A 15,504-nucleotide genomic window follows, 5' to 3' on the forward strand; every position below is an offset into this window, starting at 1 on the left:
CTGCATGCAGAAGGTTCCAGGTTCAGTCCTTGGAGTCTCCATATAGGGCTGGAAAAAGACTCCTGCCTGCTGAGACCCAGGAGACCCACTGCCTGTAAGTGTTGGCAATACTGAGTTAGATGGACTTGTGGTCTGCGTCAGCTTCCTTTGTGCCATTGCTTTTTTATCGTTTGAAAACAAGAAGTCACCCATCTTCTCAACTGCATTTCAAGCTTGGTTACAAGTGTTCTCCTCCCCCCCCTTCCAGATGTGCCATCCCAACTACAGACTGAGCCACAAATCACAGCCATTGTAGCAAGCAACGTCCAGTTGACCTGCAAGTCCTCCAAGTACATCTACAACCACCTCTCTTGGTACAACCCCACCTTGCAGGCCGTTCCTGATGCTTTGATGCAGAAGAAGGTGGACAACTATTCCATCTACTTGACGTTGGGCCTTAAGAATGTCTCACAGGCCCACGCTGGCCTATACAGGTGCAGAGCCCGAAGCCACCCAAATAGCACTGAGGGGCTGGAGAAAAACACCATGCTCAACATCAAAGGTGAGTCTGGTAGGGAGGCCAGATTTCCCAAGGGAATATTGTTGAACGGGGTCATACCTGGGCAGGTCAAGGGATTGAAAATAAAACTACAGATATCTTAGAGTCATTATGCATATCTGTGGAATAGTTGGACTACTGTGTATCATTCTAGTACACAGTGGCCTCACCTCAGAAACGATATCATAGAGTTGGCAAAAGGTTCAGCAAAGGGCAACTCCCCTATGAAGAAAAGGTACAATAGGGATTTTTTTTAGTAGAAAAAGCTTGGGTTGAGAAGGATTCGACAGAGGAGCATAAAATTATATGTGGTGTAGGGAAGAGGTGGACAGGGACAAGTTTTTCCTCATTATCTCACAATATTAGAACTCAGGACCATTCATTGAAACTCAATGTAGAAAAATTCAAACAGAAGGTGGTGCTTTGCACAGTGCATGTCTCACTTTTCTGAAATCCCAGACAAGCAGCAGAAATACAAAATAAAAAACAGCAAGAGGTTTTGTCAAGGTCAACCTCAATATATGTCTGATATATTGTATTTGGCTTGGTGGGTCACAAGTTGTTTGGCTCTAGACTTTAGTGTGGAAACAAATAGATATGAACATATGAGCACCCCTTGATAGATGAGACCAGAGGTTCATTTAGTATAGTAACCTGTTTCCCAGAATGGCTACCTAGATATTTCTGAGCAGTGCCCTTGAGCGGTGGAACACCGAGGAGCAGCTTCACACCACTGGCAAGATCACATGAGATCTCACTGAAATCTCACAAGAGTTCTGAACCTGGAGGCCTTCATAAAGCACATCTGTGCGTTTCATGGTGTAAAAGGTCTGAAAACCATAGCTCTTCTTTCCAAAAGAGCCTGTGGTATTAGCCTCATAATTGAAGGAATAAATATATGGCAGTGGACTATGATAAAGACTAAGGGTGGCATCCAACAAAGTACATTCACTAGCACAATAATTTCCACATGGAATAGAAGCTTCTTTCTTCCTCTTTCTCCTCTCCCATGTGCCCCCATGCCCCTCGCTAATCTGATCTGGAAGGTTGAGGGAACCCTCAGAATAGATATGGGGTGCATGGGGAGAGGAGAGGGAGGGGAAATTCATCGTTTAACCAAAAGTACTTTGTTGGATACCATCCAAAGAAACCTTTAGGAGACAGATAAAGGGAGATCCAGATTAATTCTTTCACATCTTGCAATTTCTAAAACTTGGTTTGTGATTTTAATGAACGTTCATGATTATCTAAGCCAGGCATCCCCAAACTTCGGCCCTCCAGATGTTCTGGACTACAATTCCCATCTTCCCCAACCACTGGTCCTGTTAGCTAGGGATCATGGGAGTTGTAGGCAAAAACATCTGGAGGGCCGCAGTTTGGGGATGCCTGATCTAAGCCTATAAAAGACTCCTGCTGGTCAAAGGGTCCTTGTCAGATTTCTTAACATACCAAGAACATACCATGAAAAAAAGAAATTCTACACATCTCAGTTGTGCCATCTTTCTAGGCATGGTATTAGTGAGTGAAGATTTTCTCCACTTGACCTCAAAGAAAGCAGGAATGGGTATCCTTCACCGCCACCAGTTGCACCCTGGTGTCCATTCAGTTTATGCTAGTTAGGGGGGGACAGTGAAAATTGGGTGATTCTCCCAAGTTCAGAAGTCAACAGAGAGTCTTGGCTCCCAAACAAATTCATCCATGCCAACTACAATACAGGACTGTAGCAAATGTCCCCAGTGTCCAGCCTGAAGGTCCATGAGGCCACCTCCTTGCTGGAGCAAAGTAAGTCTGTGTCTTGTCAGTGCCTGGATGGGAGACCTCTGGGAACAACATGTACACTGCCTTGGCTTCCATGATGGAAGAAGATGGGATATAGATGTAAGAGAATAAATAGTAAAATATATAAAAGTGGGAAGTGCAGCCCCACACTAATCTGAATGATTAAAATGTGACAAGCAAGGTTAAAAAGAGCTGCTTCTCTCTACCTGGCCACTTGATTTGCTGTGACGTTCTTTGAGTCAGAGAGAATTTCTCCAGCAGAGCAAATGGAAAATCCAATTCCAGCTTTTTCGGAAAATCCAATTCCAGCAACAGCATTCTCCCTGTCAGGATGTTATTATCTGCAGCCAGGTGCCTCAAAACACTTTACTTCAAAGAGCTGTGTCTGTCATTCGCTTGAACCAAAATATTGTACCGTGTTTTCCTGAAAATAAGACACTGTCTTATATTTATTTTTCCTCAAGAAGACACACTATGGCTTATTTTCAGGGGATATCTTATTTTTATTACACGTCCAGCCTCACCTCTTCCTTGGCGCCCTCCAGAACTGCACCTATCACGATGTCTTATTTTTGGAGTATGGCTTATATTGCGCAAATGCTTAGAAATCCTGCTATGGCTTATTTTATGGGTATGTCTTATTTTGGGGAAAACAAGGTAGCTGTACAGGTGAATTTATTTATTTATTTTTTAAGCAGTTGGTGATTTTCTCTGTCAGAGTGTTGAAAAAGTTTAGGCTGCTCAATCATTCCGTTGTTAGGGAGCAATCGTCAGCTGTGCCACCATGGCTAAAGCGGGGGTAGGGGACCTGTAGCCATCCAGATGTTGCCTCATCGGCTACAGCCAACATGGCAGATGGATGACAATATTTACTGTAGTCCCAACAACATTTAGAAGGCCACAGGTCTCTTAATCCTATAAAACCAACATGGTGTTCACCATTAAGACCTGGGTGGGAGAACTTGATAGAATTGATCTGACTCATCTTCCTACTCAGTATGATATCAACCCTGACTGGAGGGTGGGATGGGATGGGACAGAGAGGTGTTGCTGCAGTCCATAGGACATAGGTATCTGGTTGGACACTTTGAGAAGAGGATGCTGGGCTAGATCGGTGTCTAACCTGATCTAGCATAGCTCTCATAGTGTTCTTACACCCTTGGGCTGACATTATAACTGTTTGGGGGACGGAGGGCAATCCCAATATTTCAAACAGAAAATTTTATACTGGATCATCTGGTATAAAACTAACAGTTCACATCCACAAAGTTCACATCTTCAACGTACCTTGAAAGCACATGGCTTCCTCTAAAGAATCCTGGGATTTGTAGTTTGTTAAAGAATTCCCAGCTGGGAATTGTCACTCTGTGAGCAATAAACTACACTTCCCAAGATTCTCTGGGGGTAAGCCATGTGGTTTAGATGTGCTTTAAATATGTATGGTGTGGATATGACCCAAATGAATGCATAAACGTGATACTATTTGGAGAAGGAAAAAGAAAACTTTCAAATCTCAACTAGTCTTCTTGAGGAGTGCCAGTTTCAGCTGTTGGCGGGGAGTCCTTGAGGAAGTCACCCACCGCTGTTGTTTGTTTGCACCTCCCCTCTGGGGCAGAGGAAGAGTCAGGTGAACAAGTAGGTTGCAATGGTAAACATGAGACGCATGTACACAGGGCTATTATCAGTGGGGCTCCTGCTGCACTTTGGGCCCTTGGCAGGTGTCCTACCATACCAACCCCTGGCACCAGCCATGTTTCTGAGGTTAAAATACAATAGTCGAGGCAGAAAGGATGAAAAGTATAGACAACTGTGCTAGATTGTCTGGCAAATACTGGTAGGAGAAGTAAATAATGCTTCCTGGCATCTGTCCATGATACTTTCAGCATACATTTATTTAGGGTGGTGGTCATCTTCACTCTTGTTTTTACAGGACAAAACTGACTCTGCATTCTTGTCGTCCCAATATTTGGCTCAGGACCACCTCCAGTGAGCATGTGATAAAACTGACACCTGGGCTGAATTTGTGGCCTGAGGACGTCCTCTGAGCAAAAGCACTTAGTACATGCTTCAGCCACATTATCTGCAACCATGAGAGCTACTTTCTATTATACCGTATTCCTCTGAATTTTGGAGGATAGCCTCATCCAACTATTCATTCCTAGTTTGGTTGGATTTTAAACTGTGCTGTGTTTTTATTGATGTGATCTTTTTGTATCCTTTCCTCTTTTCTTTCTTTCTTTTTTGCTTTCCATGCATTAGAGACTTTGTATTGGTATAAGGATGGAAATGCAGGTCTTTGGTGAATATGTGGTCCTTAAAAGCGTTGCTTCTTTATATTTGCAGCTAAGACTGTGCCTTACATTATGGAGAACTTCACAGACTTTGAAGTTAATGTTAGTGGGAAAATTGTTCTGGAGTGCAAAGTAAATGGGACACCCAAACCCACAATTGCTTGGCTGAAAAATGGCTATCCAATTGCACCTGCTTCAGGTGAGCTTCTGTTTCTCCAACCTTTGATTACTGTAGTGGTATTTGCCTTTGATTAACTTCAGAGACACACTTGCATCTGAAACCTGGAGAACTGCTGCCAGTCAATGTAGGCAATATGCTGCTCTGCATAGCTCATAACTGGGTTAGAAACACGGCTTACTTAACTTTTTAAAATAAAAGGATAGAGTAGAAAAAAGAGATTTGATCCATTTATTTTAAAAAAGCATTATACAAGCATTATATATCATAAGCATAAATGTCTCTAGCAAACATTACTAGGTTGTCAAATATACAAGTCATCCTTAGTGCTTCTGCTTATTAGGGTTGGCAACTTACTAAAACCATGTGTAAAAAATACAAAATGCATTTTAATCATGACAATATGACCCTCGACAGACAGAAAAAGAGAGAGAGAGAGAGAGAGAAAGAAAGAAAGAAAGAAAGAAAGAAAGTTATCCAGCCCCACCACTATATAACAAAGAAATCAGAACAGCAGGTTTCATTCTTTTAACTGCTGGACAACATAGTTAATATTACTCCTGATGTTCTGCTTCTTTTGCCCACTTGGTCTGAGCTCAGGGATGAGGAAATGTTTTCTGTGCAGTTGTGATAGTTCTGGGATGCTCAGCATGCTAGCTATAGTATAGGCCACATCCAGGAACCCACACCTGTTCACTTCAATTCAGATAATGTCATTGTCCTGATACTGGCTTCATGAATCTTGCCAATTTAATGAGTGTAGGGTGTCTGGAGCATCTGATGGCATGAACTTAACTTATGGCTTGTCCATGCTTCCACTTGTTTCATGCCTAGAAAGCACAGGTATGAGTGGCTTTGCCCCTGCCCTGCCACTTTCATCCAGAAAAACACTGTCTTTGGTGCTAAATTGGAGAAAATGGAAATTCATGGAAAACCTGATTGCCAGTTGTTCTGTTTCAGCACTGAACTCTGGGTTTTCCCCAGGAGGGTGGGGGAAGCAATGGAGCAAATGGATAAGCCCCATATCATATGCAGTGCAAAATATACTAAGAAGTAACTCGAATGCTACATTGGCGAGCAAGTCTTAACTTCCCCTTTCATTTCAGCTAGTCTGCCTGACCTTTAGAAAGGGGTGGGTGCATGAGAGAAGGAGACATATGGTCATTTGTCCTTCACAATCTTCTTTTTATAGATAAACACTGCTCTGGTGATCGTGTGTGTGTGTGTTGTAACTGTTGCTAGCTGAGAGGTATCCATCACAACCATAACCCAGAGAAGGGGTCAGTTTGAGGCTGAAAACTTGCAGGGCTGATACTAGTATTACTATTATTTTATTTATTTATCTCCCACATTTTCCCCAGACCTGGGCTCAAGGTAGCTTACAGATAAGATAGAAACAAGTAAAAAACAGAAAAACCATTATTAAAAAGCAAATAAACGCTAATAGAATTAAATCTGTCTATATTTATCATCTATCTACCTATCATCTTTTAAAGACACAGGTTATTGCAATGAAAACATCACCAGCCCTTTCCTTAAAAAGTCAGTTCCCAAAAGTTCCCAGATTTGTTCAGTACCGTACTTGTCCCAGGGCTGGAATAAGGTATGTGTATTTTAGGGGTAGTGAAGGTTCTAAGACCTTCTAAGACTTTGTTGGTCTTAGAACATTCACCCTTTAGAGACATTTGCCACCCATGTCTCAAACTAAGGCTTGATTAATTTGTGTTTTGCAAAGATGCATATTTTTCTCTGCTCCTCATCAGTGGCTGCCCCTATGTCTTTAATTTTCCTTCATGGGTTAGGCAGAAAGGGATATATAATTCAGATCAGGCTGTTCTGGCCAGAAACCCTTTACAGCTACTGAAATTTCATAAATAATTCCAGAGGGACAAGCATGTAACTCATCCAGCCAATGGAAACATGAATAAAATATCTGGAGGGGGGGGGACACACACACCTCAGGGTAAATATTTCAGCATTCTGCATGGAAACTTGCACGCAGAGCTTATGTTAACAACAGCCGCATTCACAGGCAGGACACGTTACAGATCTAAACCCTATCCCCCTTCAGTCCCAGTGGGTTTTACCTGTTTGGTGATGATACCTCCTTAGCAAAACAAATTCACTTAGAAATCCCCTGCATCAGCAGGGAAATTAAAGATGGCAGGTTTTGCTTGGTGTCTGCACAGGCCAATGGGCTTTTCCATAGTGTGCTTGTAAAAAGCTTCCAGTGCTACAAAGGGTGAAGTATGTGAACACAGAGAGGCCTTGCCTGTTGTAAGGAAATTTGGAAGAGTGGGACCCCTGTAAGTGGGGGCCAGGGCAACCCAATGTCCGGATGGAGGGGAGGACTTGTGCTCACTGCAGCAGCTTCTCCAGGAGCTGCCCTGCTAATTTCATTTCATGCATTTTAACACCTACCACTTAATATAACAAAATATCTGAAGGGTTCACACATGTTACAATCATAAATTCACAGTCCTTCACTCTTCTCCTAACAACGGACACTTACTCCAGCCATTGAGAATCATGCCCACAACCCCCTTTGTAGTCTGTACCTTCTGTTTCTTGGTCATGATAAAATATGGCCAAATGTTGAGGTATGACAGACTAAACATATTGTCCCATCTTATTTAGAATGGTCCTTCATTGAAACTACATCTTCTAGAACAGCCATTCCTTCATTGAGTTCTATTAAGGCATGGGTGGCTTATGGGTGGCCCTCCAGATGTTACTTAACTACATAACTGGATCAGGCCAGTGGTCCATCTAGTTTAGCATTCTGTTCTCACAGTGGACAACCAGTTACCTGTGAGAAACCTACAAGCAGGACCTGAGCACAACAGCACTCTCCCCTCCTGCATTTTCCAGCAACTGGTATTCAAAAGTATTGCTGTCTGGCATTCAAAAGTATTGCTGTCTGCAGCGGTGGAGGCAGAGCATACCCACCTGGCTGCCCTCTCCTCCATGAATTCTTCTAATCATCTTTTAAAGTCAGCTAGGTTGGTGGGCATCATTGCCTCCTGTGGGAGCCAGTTCCATAGTTTAACTATGCACTGCTTAAAGAAGTACAGTACCTCCTTCTATTCGTCCTGAATCTTCCAACATTCAGCTTCACTGAGTGTTCATGAGTTGTAGCAATATGAGGAAGGAAGAAAAACTCTCAATCCACTTTTTCCATTCCATGCTTAATTTTTAAACTTCTGTCATGTCACCTCTTACTCGCCTTTTTTCTCAACTAAAAGGACCCAAACTATAACTTTCATAGTACCTGATCAGTGGCTATGCTGGGTGCAGCTGGGGGGGGGGGGTAATTCAGCAAACATTTGGAGAGCTAGCCTGGCTCTGAGGGCCTCATGCACCTTAAAGTTTTTAGGTGTGCATTCAAAATGGTTGCTTTTTAGAGTGCATCAGAATGCACTAAGTGAGAAAGTGACGAACAAAAGTATCCTTTTACTGGGGGGGATGGGGGACCAAGTATTTTGTATTTATTTAATCCTATTTGCAAATCACTTCCTATAAAAAGCTCAGAGTGATTTAACAAGAAAAACAAACCAACCAACTATAATAAGAATTAAAAACAATTCCATATATAAAAACAATTTTAAAATAATTTTGTATATAAAAGCAATTTCACATCCAATACAGATTGCAATAGATTGGCAAAGAATTCCTGAATCCCAATTTTCTAACCATAGCTGCAGCAAAATGACTCCCCTGCTGCTCTAAATTACACTGCCAAAACGAAGAAAGCTTGGAATGGATTTTTGTGTGGAAGGACTGGGAGCTCAGTTTCACATTCTGAGATTCAAAACAAATTCCTGAGCTCTCTTCTTCAATTTGGTACTTTTTTGCAGCAGGCCTATTCCTTGCCTTAGATGTAGTACAAATTGTGGGTTGGCGTGAGGGGGGAGCAGGCCTCATATGATCCTATACATAATACATCCAGCTAACAGGGTTTCAGAAAGCTGAGAGAGCAAAACTCTTCCTGAGATGCTGGGGAGCTACTGCCAGTCAGAGCAGACGGCCCTGAGCAAGATGGTCCAATGGTGTGACCCAGAATAAGGCAGCTCCCTTTGATTTCATGTTCCTTTACACTTCCAAGCACTTTCTGTGTGATGTTGCCAGCAAACTCTAGATGCCAATTATATGTTGAAAATGCTTCCATGAAAACACTCTAGTACGTGCTAAAACTACTTTTCAATCCATCCCTCAGGAATTTCCATGGAAAACAACACCCTGGTGATTGAGCGAGTGAAAAAGGACGATGAGGGTCACTATAAGTGCAAGGCCATCAATGAAATGGGCCAAGACAGCACCCAAGCATTTATTAAAATAGAAGGTGAGATTGCAAGAGGAAAAACCTTTGACAGGCTCAGTCAAACATTGTAAAGATACCCTAGATGAGCTGCAGTGAGGATGAGCTGGACCTGCAACAAAATGTTGCACAATATCCTTGCCTCCTAGCAGGAGTGTTTCTGGTCATTCATGCCAGCCAGATAATGCTCTCCTCCAGGTATTCCAGTCCACCCCCACACAACACACATATTCTCACACTAGTGTTCTGGATCACTCTACTCCCTCATGCCCTCCATACTGTAGCTATTGAGCATATCCAGTCTTCATTGGGTTGTTTTTCATGCCTTTTGTTTCTTGCTCCATAGGCTTATTTAGGATGCAAACCTGTGGCCCCTGGAAGGGTGACCCAGAGGCCATAAGATACAACAGAGCATCTGCTGTCCCTTAGTGATGCAGAAACCTCCAACATACTGGCCCAACCAGTATCAGAGGCCAAAAGCGGTGTCTCTTAGTTTCCATTTCCAAGAACACAGGAAGAGCCTCTGCTGGATCAGGCCTGTGACCCATCTAGTCCAGCATCCTGTACTCACAGTGGCCAAACAGATGCCTGGGGGGAACCAGAAAGCAGGATTCGAGCACAAGAGCACTCTCCCTTCCTGTGGTTTTCAGCAATTGCTATTCAGAAGACTTGCTGCCTCTAACTGTGGAGGCAGAGTGCAGCCATCACAGGCTTAGTAGTCATCAATAATCCCAGTACCCCAACAGACATGCCTTCCCTGTAAACTGAGAAGTAATTTAAATTGCCACCTGCCAATATTTTTCCTTCCTACATGCTCCCAATCCATATAAGATCTTTGTTCTACGTACCACTGTATGAAAGTGACTCCAAGCAACATCCAATCTAGCCATCTGAAGCCAATCCCTTGGTTTGCTACACGAATGAGCATTTTAATTTTACAAGGTGTTCTTTTTAGTTACCTGCAGCGGTGATCATTGTGTCTGGACACATGTGTGATTTCTGGAATGTTGTGCATGGTGCAGTGGGAAACACTTTGCTGTAAGTGAATCATGTATTTCTTTTTCCAGGCTCCGAGGAAAAGTCCAATATTGAAGTAATCATTTTGGTTTGCACTGGTTTAGCAGCCACCCTCTTCTGGCTCCTCCTCACCCTCTTCATACGGAAACTGAGAAAAGTAAGAGGATCTCTGAAATGTTCCAGGCTTTTCTTTTAGATACCAAAATTGTTCAGAACAGGAATAGGCAGCAATTCTGCAGATAATAATCTGTGGCAGGGGTGGGGAATCTCAGGCCTTGGGGTGGAATACGGCCCTCCAACCCTCTCCACCTGGCCTTTGAGATTCTCCCTAGGCCATCCTCCTTACTGGCACTGTTCTGTGACTTCCTTGAGTGCTTTTTCCTAGCTAGAATATGTCCTTCAACTGTGGGTGTAGAAACCTCCAACTTTTGTGAGAGCCTGCTGTACATAGATATGAGCCACAGGTGTTGCTCCACCCCCTGCTGGCATTCCCCCCCCCCTGTAAGGGTGCCTGTTACAGAATGCAGTCATGAGATAAGAAGTGCTCCCTGCCCCCCTGGTCTGGGTTTTTGTTTGGTCTGACGCACAGCTTCCAATACTCACACCTCCAAGGATTAGACAGGTGGTGATTGGGACAGGACCTTTTCTGTGGTGGCACACATTCCTCAGATAGATTTGCCTGGCAGCAAATTTACTGACTTTTAGGTGCCATGGTTAAAACATTATTCTCGCATGCATTGGATTGGCAATCAGCATGGCTTTATGCAGGGTGTTGGACTAGATGACCCCATGGGCCCTTTCCAACTCCACAGTTCTATGATTCTAATATTGGTTTTTCAGCTAAGTATATTTATTGGGGGAGTTTTAAATAAAAAAATTGTATTTTTATTTAATATTTATTAATAGTATATAATATATTAAATGATATGTTTATAATCATCACCATTGTTATTGTCATTATCATCTTAAATATTTAATAATCATCTCAAATATTTAACCATCTCAGTTATTTAATCTAATATTTATTGAGCATATTTAAAAAGTCATCTCTGGTTACTTGCCTGGAGATGTATTTATTTAAACTTTGCTGGGGTGACTAAGTGAATGCGTATCTATATTTATAAGTCTGTGCTCATGTGAACAGAATGCAAACTGAACCAAAGCCATGATTTTGGACCAGTCGTTTGCTCACATTGTTAGACTCCCTCTCATTTAGTTTTGGATCCAGCGGCCATTTGCCACTTTAACTGGGGATTCCCCCCCCCACCTCCGTTCTTTACAGCCAGATGCCACAGATATTAAAACAGGATACTTGTCAATCATAATGGATCCTGAGGAGATGCCGCTTGATGAGCAGTGCGAGCGTCTCCCATATGACAGCAGCAAGTGGGAATTCCCAAGGGACCGGCTGCGGCTAGGTAAGTGATGTGTATCATGTCAAGCTTCAGAAGCAGGAGCTTAAGCATTCTGAGAACCACAGCCTAGGTCAGGAGTGGATATATTTCAGGCTTGTAGGACACACTTTTGCCAGAACCCCAAGGTCCACCAGTCAGAGCTGTGTCCCCCAGGGGTGCGGAAAATACTTCTGAGCACATGCTCAGCCCAGGGGTTTTATTTCACTATCATTAGTGACCTCACAGTTCTGTAAAACATAAATGTACTCCTTGCTCCTCTTTTCCTTTCTGCTCGCCCTTACATTGCAGGGGGTTGGACTAGATTGGAAGGGGTATGTCCCTTCCAACTCTACAATTTTATGTTTCTATGAGTATCCATCTCAGCAGTGCAATTTAGAAAAGGGGGAGGCTTTCATGTTGCCACTGTTAAGTAATGGGGAGTCAGAAACGCTTGGTAGTCCACTGCAAATCACTCAGATATCTACCGCTTGATCCCAATCTACCTTCTGCTGATGCCTCGGTTAGATATGATATTCTTGTATGGTGGTTTTCAAATTTTCACCCTTCAAGTACCATAACTGCTTTCCATATTGATTTTTCAGCTATGGGACCCCAACATGGTATAAAAGGATTTGACCGTGCACATCAATAAGCAGGAATAGCCAATGCAGTGTCTTCCAGATATTGCTAGACTACAATTCACATAATCCCTGACATGCTGGCTGGGCTGTTGGGAATTGCAGTCCAACAACATATTGAGGACACCATGTTGACTAACCTTGGTCTACAGTGTGCTCTGAGTTCCATGCAAAGCATAGTCCAAATCTGTCAAGCCTTTTCATTGCTCTGAAGTAATTGAAAATACACCCAAGAATGCACCCTTCTGCAGCTAATGAATCTTGAAAGAGGGTTGGTAGAGACAGGCAAGCTGTCTTTCAAGGAAACCTGTCCACATTACTAGAATTTGCACTGAGGAATCTTGAATAACAGATTCTGTTTTAGAAGCCACTGTTCCTGGTAGGCACGTTGACCAACTTGATGGCTCCCAGTTTAGTCCATCATATTTGCAGGAACTGATGGGTTCATTTAAGCAGGGGATGTGCAGGCCACCATAGAGATATGCTTCAAAACTCAGCTCTACAGAACAAATGTCATTGCCTCTATCAAACAAGTGCCCTCAGCTGAGGCATAGCAGAGAATTCTTTTTCTTACAGGCTTTTTCACGAGAGCAATAATTTATGTTGCACTGAATGTAGAGCAAAACAGACCTCACAATTTATCCCAGTTTAACAATCTGCACTGTAGAAAAATTCACAATTAACAAAGCACATTTTTTGCAAGGTCGTCTGAATGCAACCTGAACTCTGGAATAAATGCACTCTTGAGAGCTAACTCTTACCCTGTCTATTATCTCTGCAATGTACGTTCCCTCTGATGATTTTTTTTAATAGGAAAAAAAATCTTACATTGCATATGTCCAGTGCTTTTTTTCGGGGGGGGGACGCAGAGGGACGCATACCCCTAAACATTTTTGTGAATCTAAGTTTGGAGTCATTGAGGGGTAGTATTTCAATATGAGTAGGAAAACAAGAGTACCCCTAAACATTTTTTAAGAAAAAAAGCACTGCATATGTCCATAAACTTTGTTTAGTTTATGCACATGTTCTGGAGTGATATGGGCCTTTGATGGATTTCTGGTGGCTTCTGCATGTGGCCAAGACTCCAATGTTTTGCTCTTCTTGCACAGCAAGCAGTGCATGTTTCTCTTGTATCCAGGGCTGTGTGTATGCATGTCAATTCTGTGCAGTTGCAAAGGCACAGATTGTGGTCTTGAGAGTAGAATTCAGTTTCCTTAAACTCTTCGTTTTTGTTTAAAGATTATAACGCAAGTTTCCCCTTTACTGTATAGTTACAAAGATTCTATCTGAAATGGTAATCCTGGGGATGAGGGTTTGTACCCTGCATAGATCCTAGTTCTACCCCAAGATTAGCAGAAGAAGGAAAAGCAAAATGAACTGTGCTGAATAAGTGGGATTATGCAAAGCTGTTCAGTTTTGCATAATTTATTCAGTTCGATGAATGCAGTATTTCTTGGCACAGAATTCAGGTTACCGTGATATAGTTTTGTTCTGAGTGTGGGTTTTTTTCCCCCTTTGCACATACTACACACAGCCTTGCTTCTGTCGGATGCAAACTATTGACAATTCTGCCTGGCTCACTCTTTCCTCTTGCTTCTCTAGGTAAAACTCTGGGTCATGGTGCTTTTGGGAAAGTGGTGGAGGCATCTGCTTTTGGCATAGATAAATCTTCAACCTGCAAAACTGTTGCTGTTAAAATGCTTAAAGGTACACTTCTCTTAGAATCTTAGAAGGCTTCTCCCAAAGCATATGGCCAACCAGTTCTCCATTGCTGGCTGATTTTCCACATGATGGGACCACGGCTGAAAATGGTAGCCCTGTGTTGTTCTTCACTCCTTCTCCACATGACCAGAAACGTGGTGCCACTGCTGGAAACAGCAGCTTAGCACTGACTTCCTCCCTCCCTCTCCCTTACCATTGTGCTGACATCATTGCATTGTGTGTCTTCACATCCTCGTCTGTGAATTATGTGGAATAGAGGATGGGAAAATGCAGTGTGGCAATGGGGACCAGGTCTGGGGTCAGCACTCCTGGGCAACTGCTGGAACCCCAGCACCACAGCTGGGGCCGCTGGGGCTGAAGCCTGGAATGTGGAAAGGTCTGCATGCTGTATCTTAAATTTCCCATAAATCCCCTGAAATAGAATTGCACTGTAAGAACTAAAATGGCAACTTCCAGCAGGGCGGAGTGACACTATGTTGAGACAAGGTGGAAACTGCCCTTGCCACCAGAGAAGCCCAAGGCTGGGGTCCCACCAACATGAGAGGGCCCAACAGAGGTCGCTTTGCTGAGAGTCGCCTCAAATATGGAGCAGGCCCCTATTAGAGATCCCAGGATCTTTCCTTGAACATTCAGCGGGATTTTAGAGGAAACATCTGCAGTCCTCCAACTTGTGTAGTGTCAACTAATTGTAGGGGCAATTGTATCCACCTGGCAACCTACCCATTTGGTCAGTGAGATGCAAACTTGTGCCTGCCTTCTAGTGTTTTGGACAGCAAGTGCAAAGGGCCCTAGAAAACTGACCAGCACCATCGATCCTTATTTGGTAATATGTAAATAAATATTTAACATAACGAAATGACTTTAAATATATTAAATTTGATATATTTTGGTCCTGGCTGTCCTTAACGGATTGTACAGTTAGGCCAATCCTCACCTCAATATCTCTGGGCTGTATCCAAACCTTGCTTGTTTTTATGTTGCGCAAAAGAGGAATCCAAATGCAAGAGCAGCACTAGAAGAAGCTCGTTTTTCAGAGATGTGCAACAAAGTTATCAGCAACCTGCTTGTGCATTGTTTTGTGTGACATATGCACCAGCAAAATTATTACTGCTGAGTGACTTTAACTTAGTGCTACATTGCAGGCCCATGCAGAGCTTGTCTGAGGGCTGGGGCTGGGGGTCTTGTTAAAATAAAATAAAACAGAAAAGCAGCCGGTCCCTAGTGGGGCCCCCAGCCAGTTTAGCCCTCTGAGGCCCAGGGCAAATGTAACCAGCTGTCCCCTGCCTGCACAGATTGGATACAACCCTCTGACTCCAGAGCTGTTTTATGAAGAAAAGGGGGAAGACGTCAGATGTAAGAAGAGCTGTAGTTCATTGGCAGAGCATCAGATTTGCATGTAAAAGGTCCCAGGCAGAAGCATAGCATGGGAGGGGCCCTGGGCGCACAATCTGGGAGGGGCGCGAACCAGGCGCCCTCCCAAGATCCCCCTTAAATCCCTGCCAGCGGCAGGGGCTAGAGAGCATATAGGGTGGAGATCACCCTCTCTGCATGATGGGCCCAGCTGCAGCTCCCCCTTCCTGAGCCAGAAGCAGAGAGCGGCTGTGGTGCCGGCATACCCAGCCACAACTC

At 43.4% G+C, this 15,504-nt stretch overlaps 1 protein-coding gene across 3 annotated transcripts in view; it reads left to right on the top strand.

Moving 5' to 3' along the window:
* Positions 1-15,504, top strand: part of LOC118084151 (vascular endothelial growth factor receptor kdr-like) — a 198,883-nt gene that overhangs the window by 131,778 nt on the left and 51,601 nt on the right. For 2 of the 3 annotated variants that reach the window (XM_035113499.3, XM_035113500.3), the window contains exons 13-18: positions 248-541; positions 4,661-4,807; positions 9,003-9,128; positions 10,172-10,278; positions 11,404-11,539; positions 13,756-13,860. In XM_035113499.3, the coding sequence (XP_034969390.1) occupies positions 248-541; positions 4,661-4,807; positions 9,003-9,128; positions 10,172-10,278; positions 11,404-11,539; positions 13,756-13,860 (915 nt within the window). The remainder of the gene's footprint in view (positions 1-247; positions 542-4,660; positions 4,808-9,002; positions 9,129-10,171; positions 10,279-11,403; positions 11,540-13,755; positions 13,861-15,504) is intronic. The other variant, XM_088664660.1, reaches the window with a different exon arrangement.

Source organism: Zootoca vivipara, chromosome Z2 (assembly GCF_965207765.1).
Source record: "Zootoca vivipara chromosome Z2, rZooViv2.hap1.1, whole genome shotgun sequence".
In the NCBI taxonomy this organism is placed as follows: domain Eukaryota; kingdom Metazoa; phylum Chordata; class Lepidosauria; order Squamata; family Lacertidae; genus Zootoca; species Zootoca vivipara.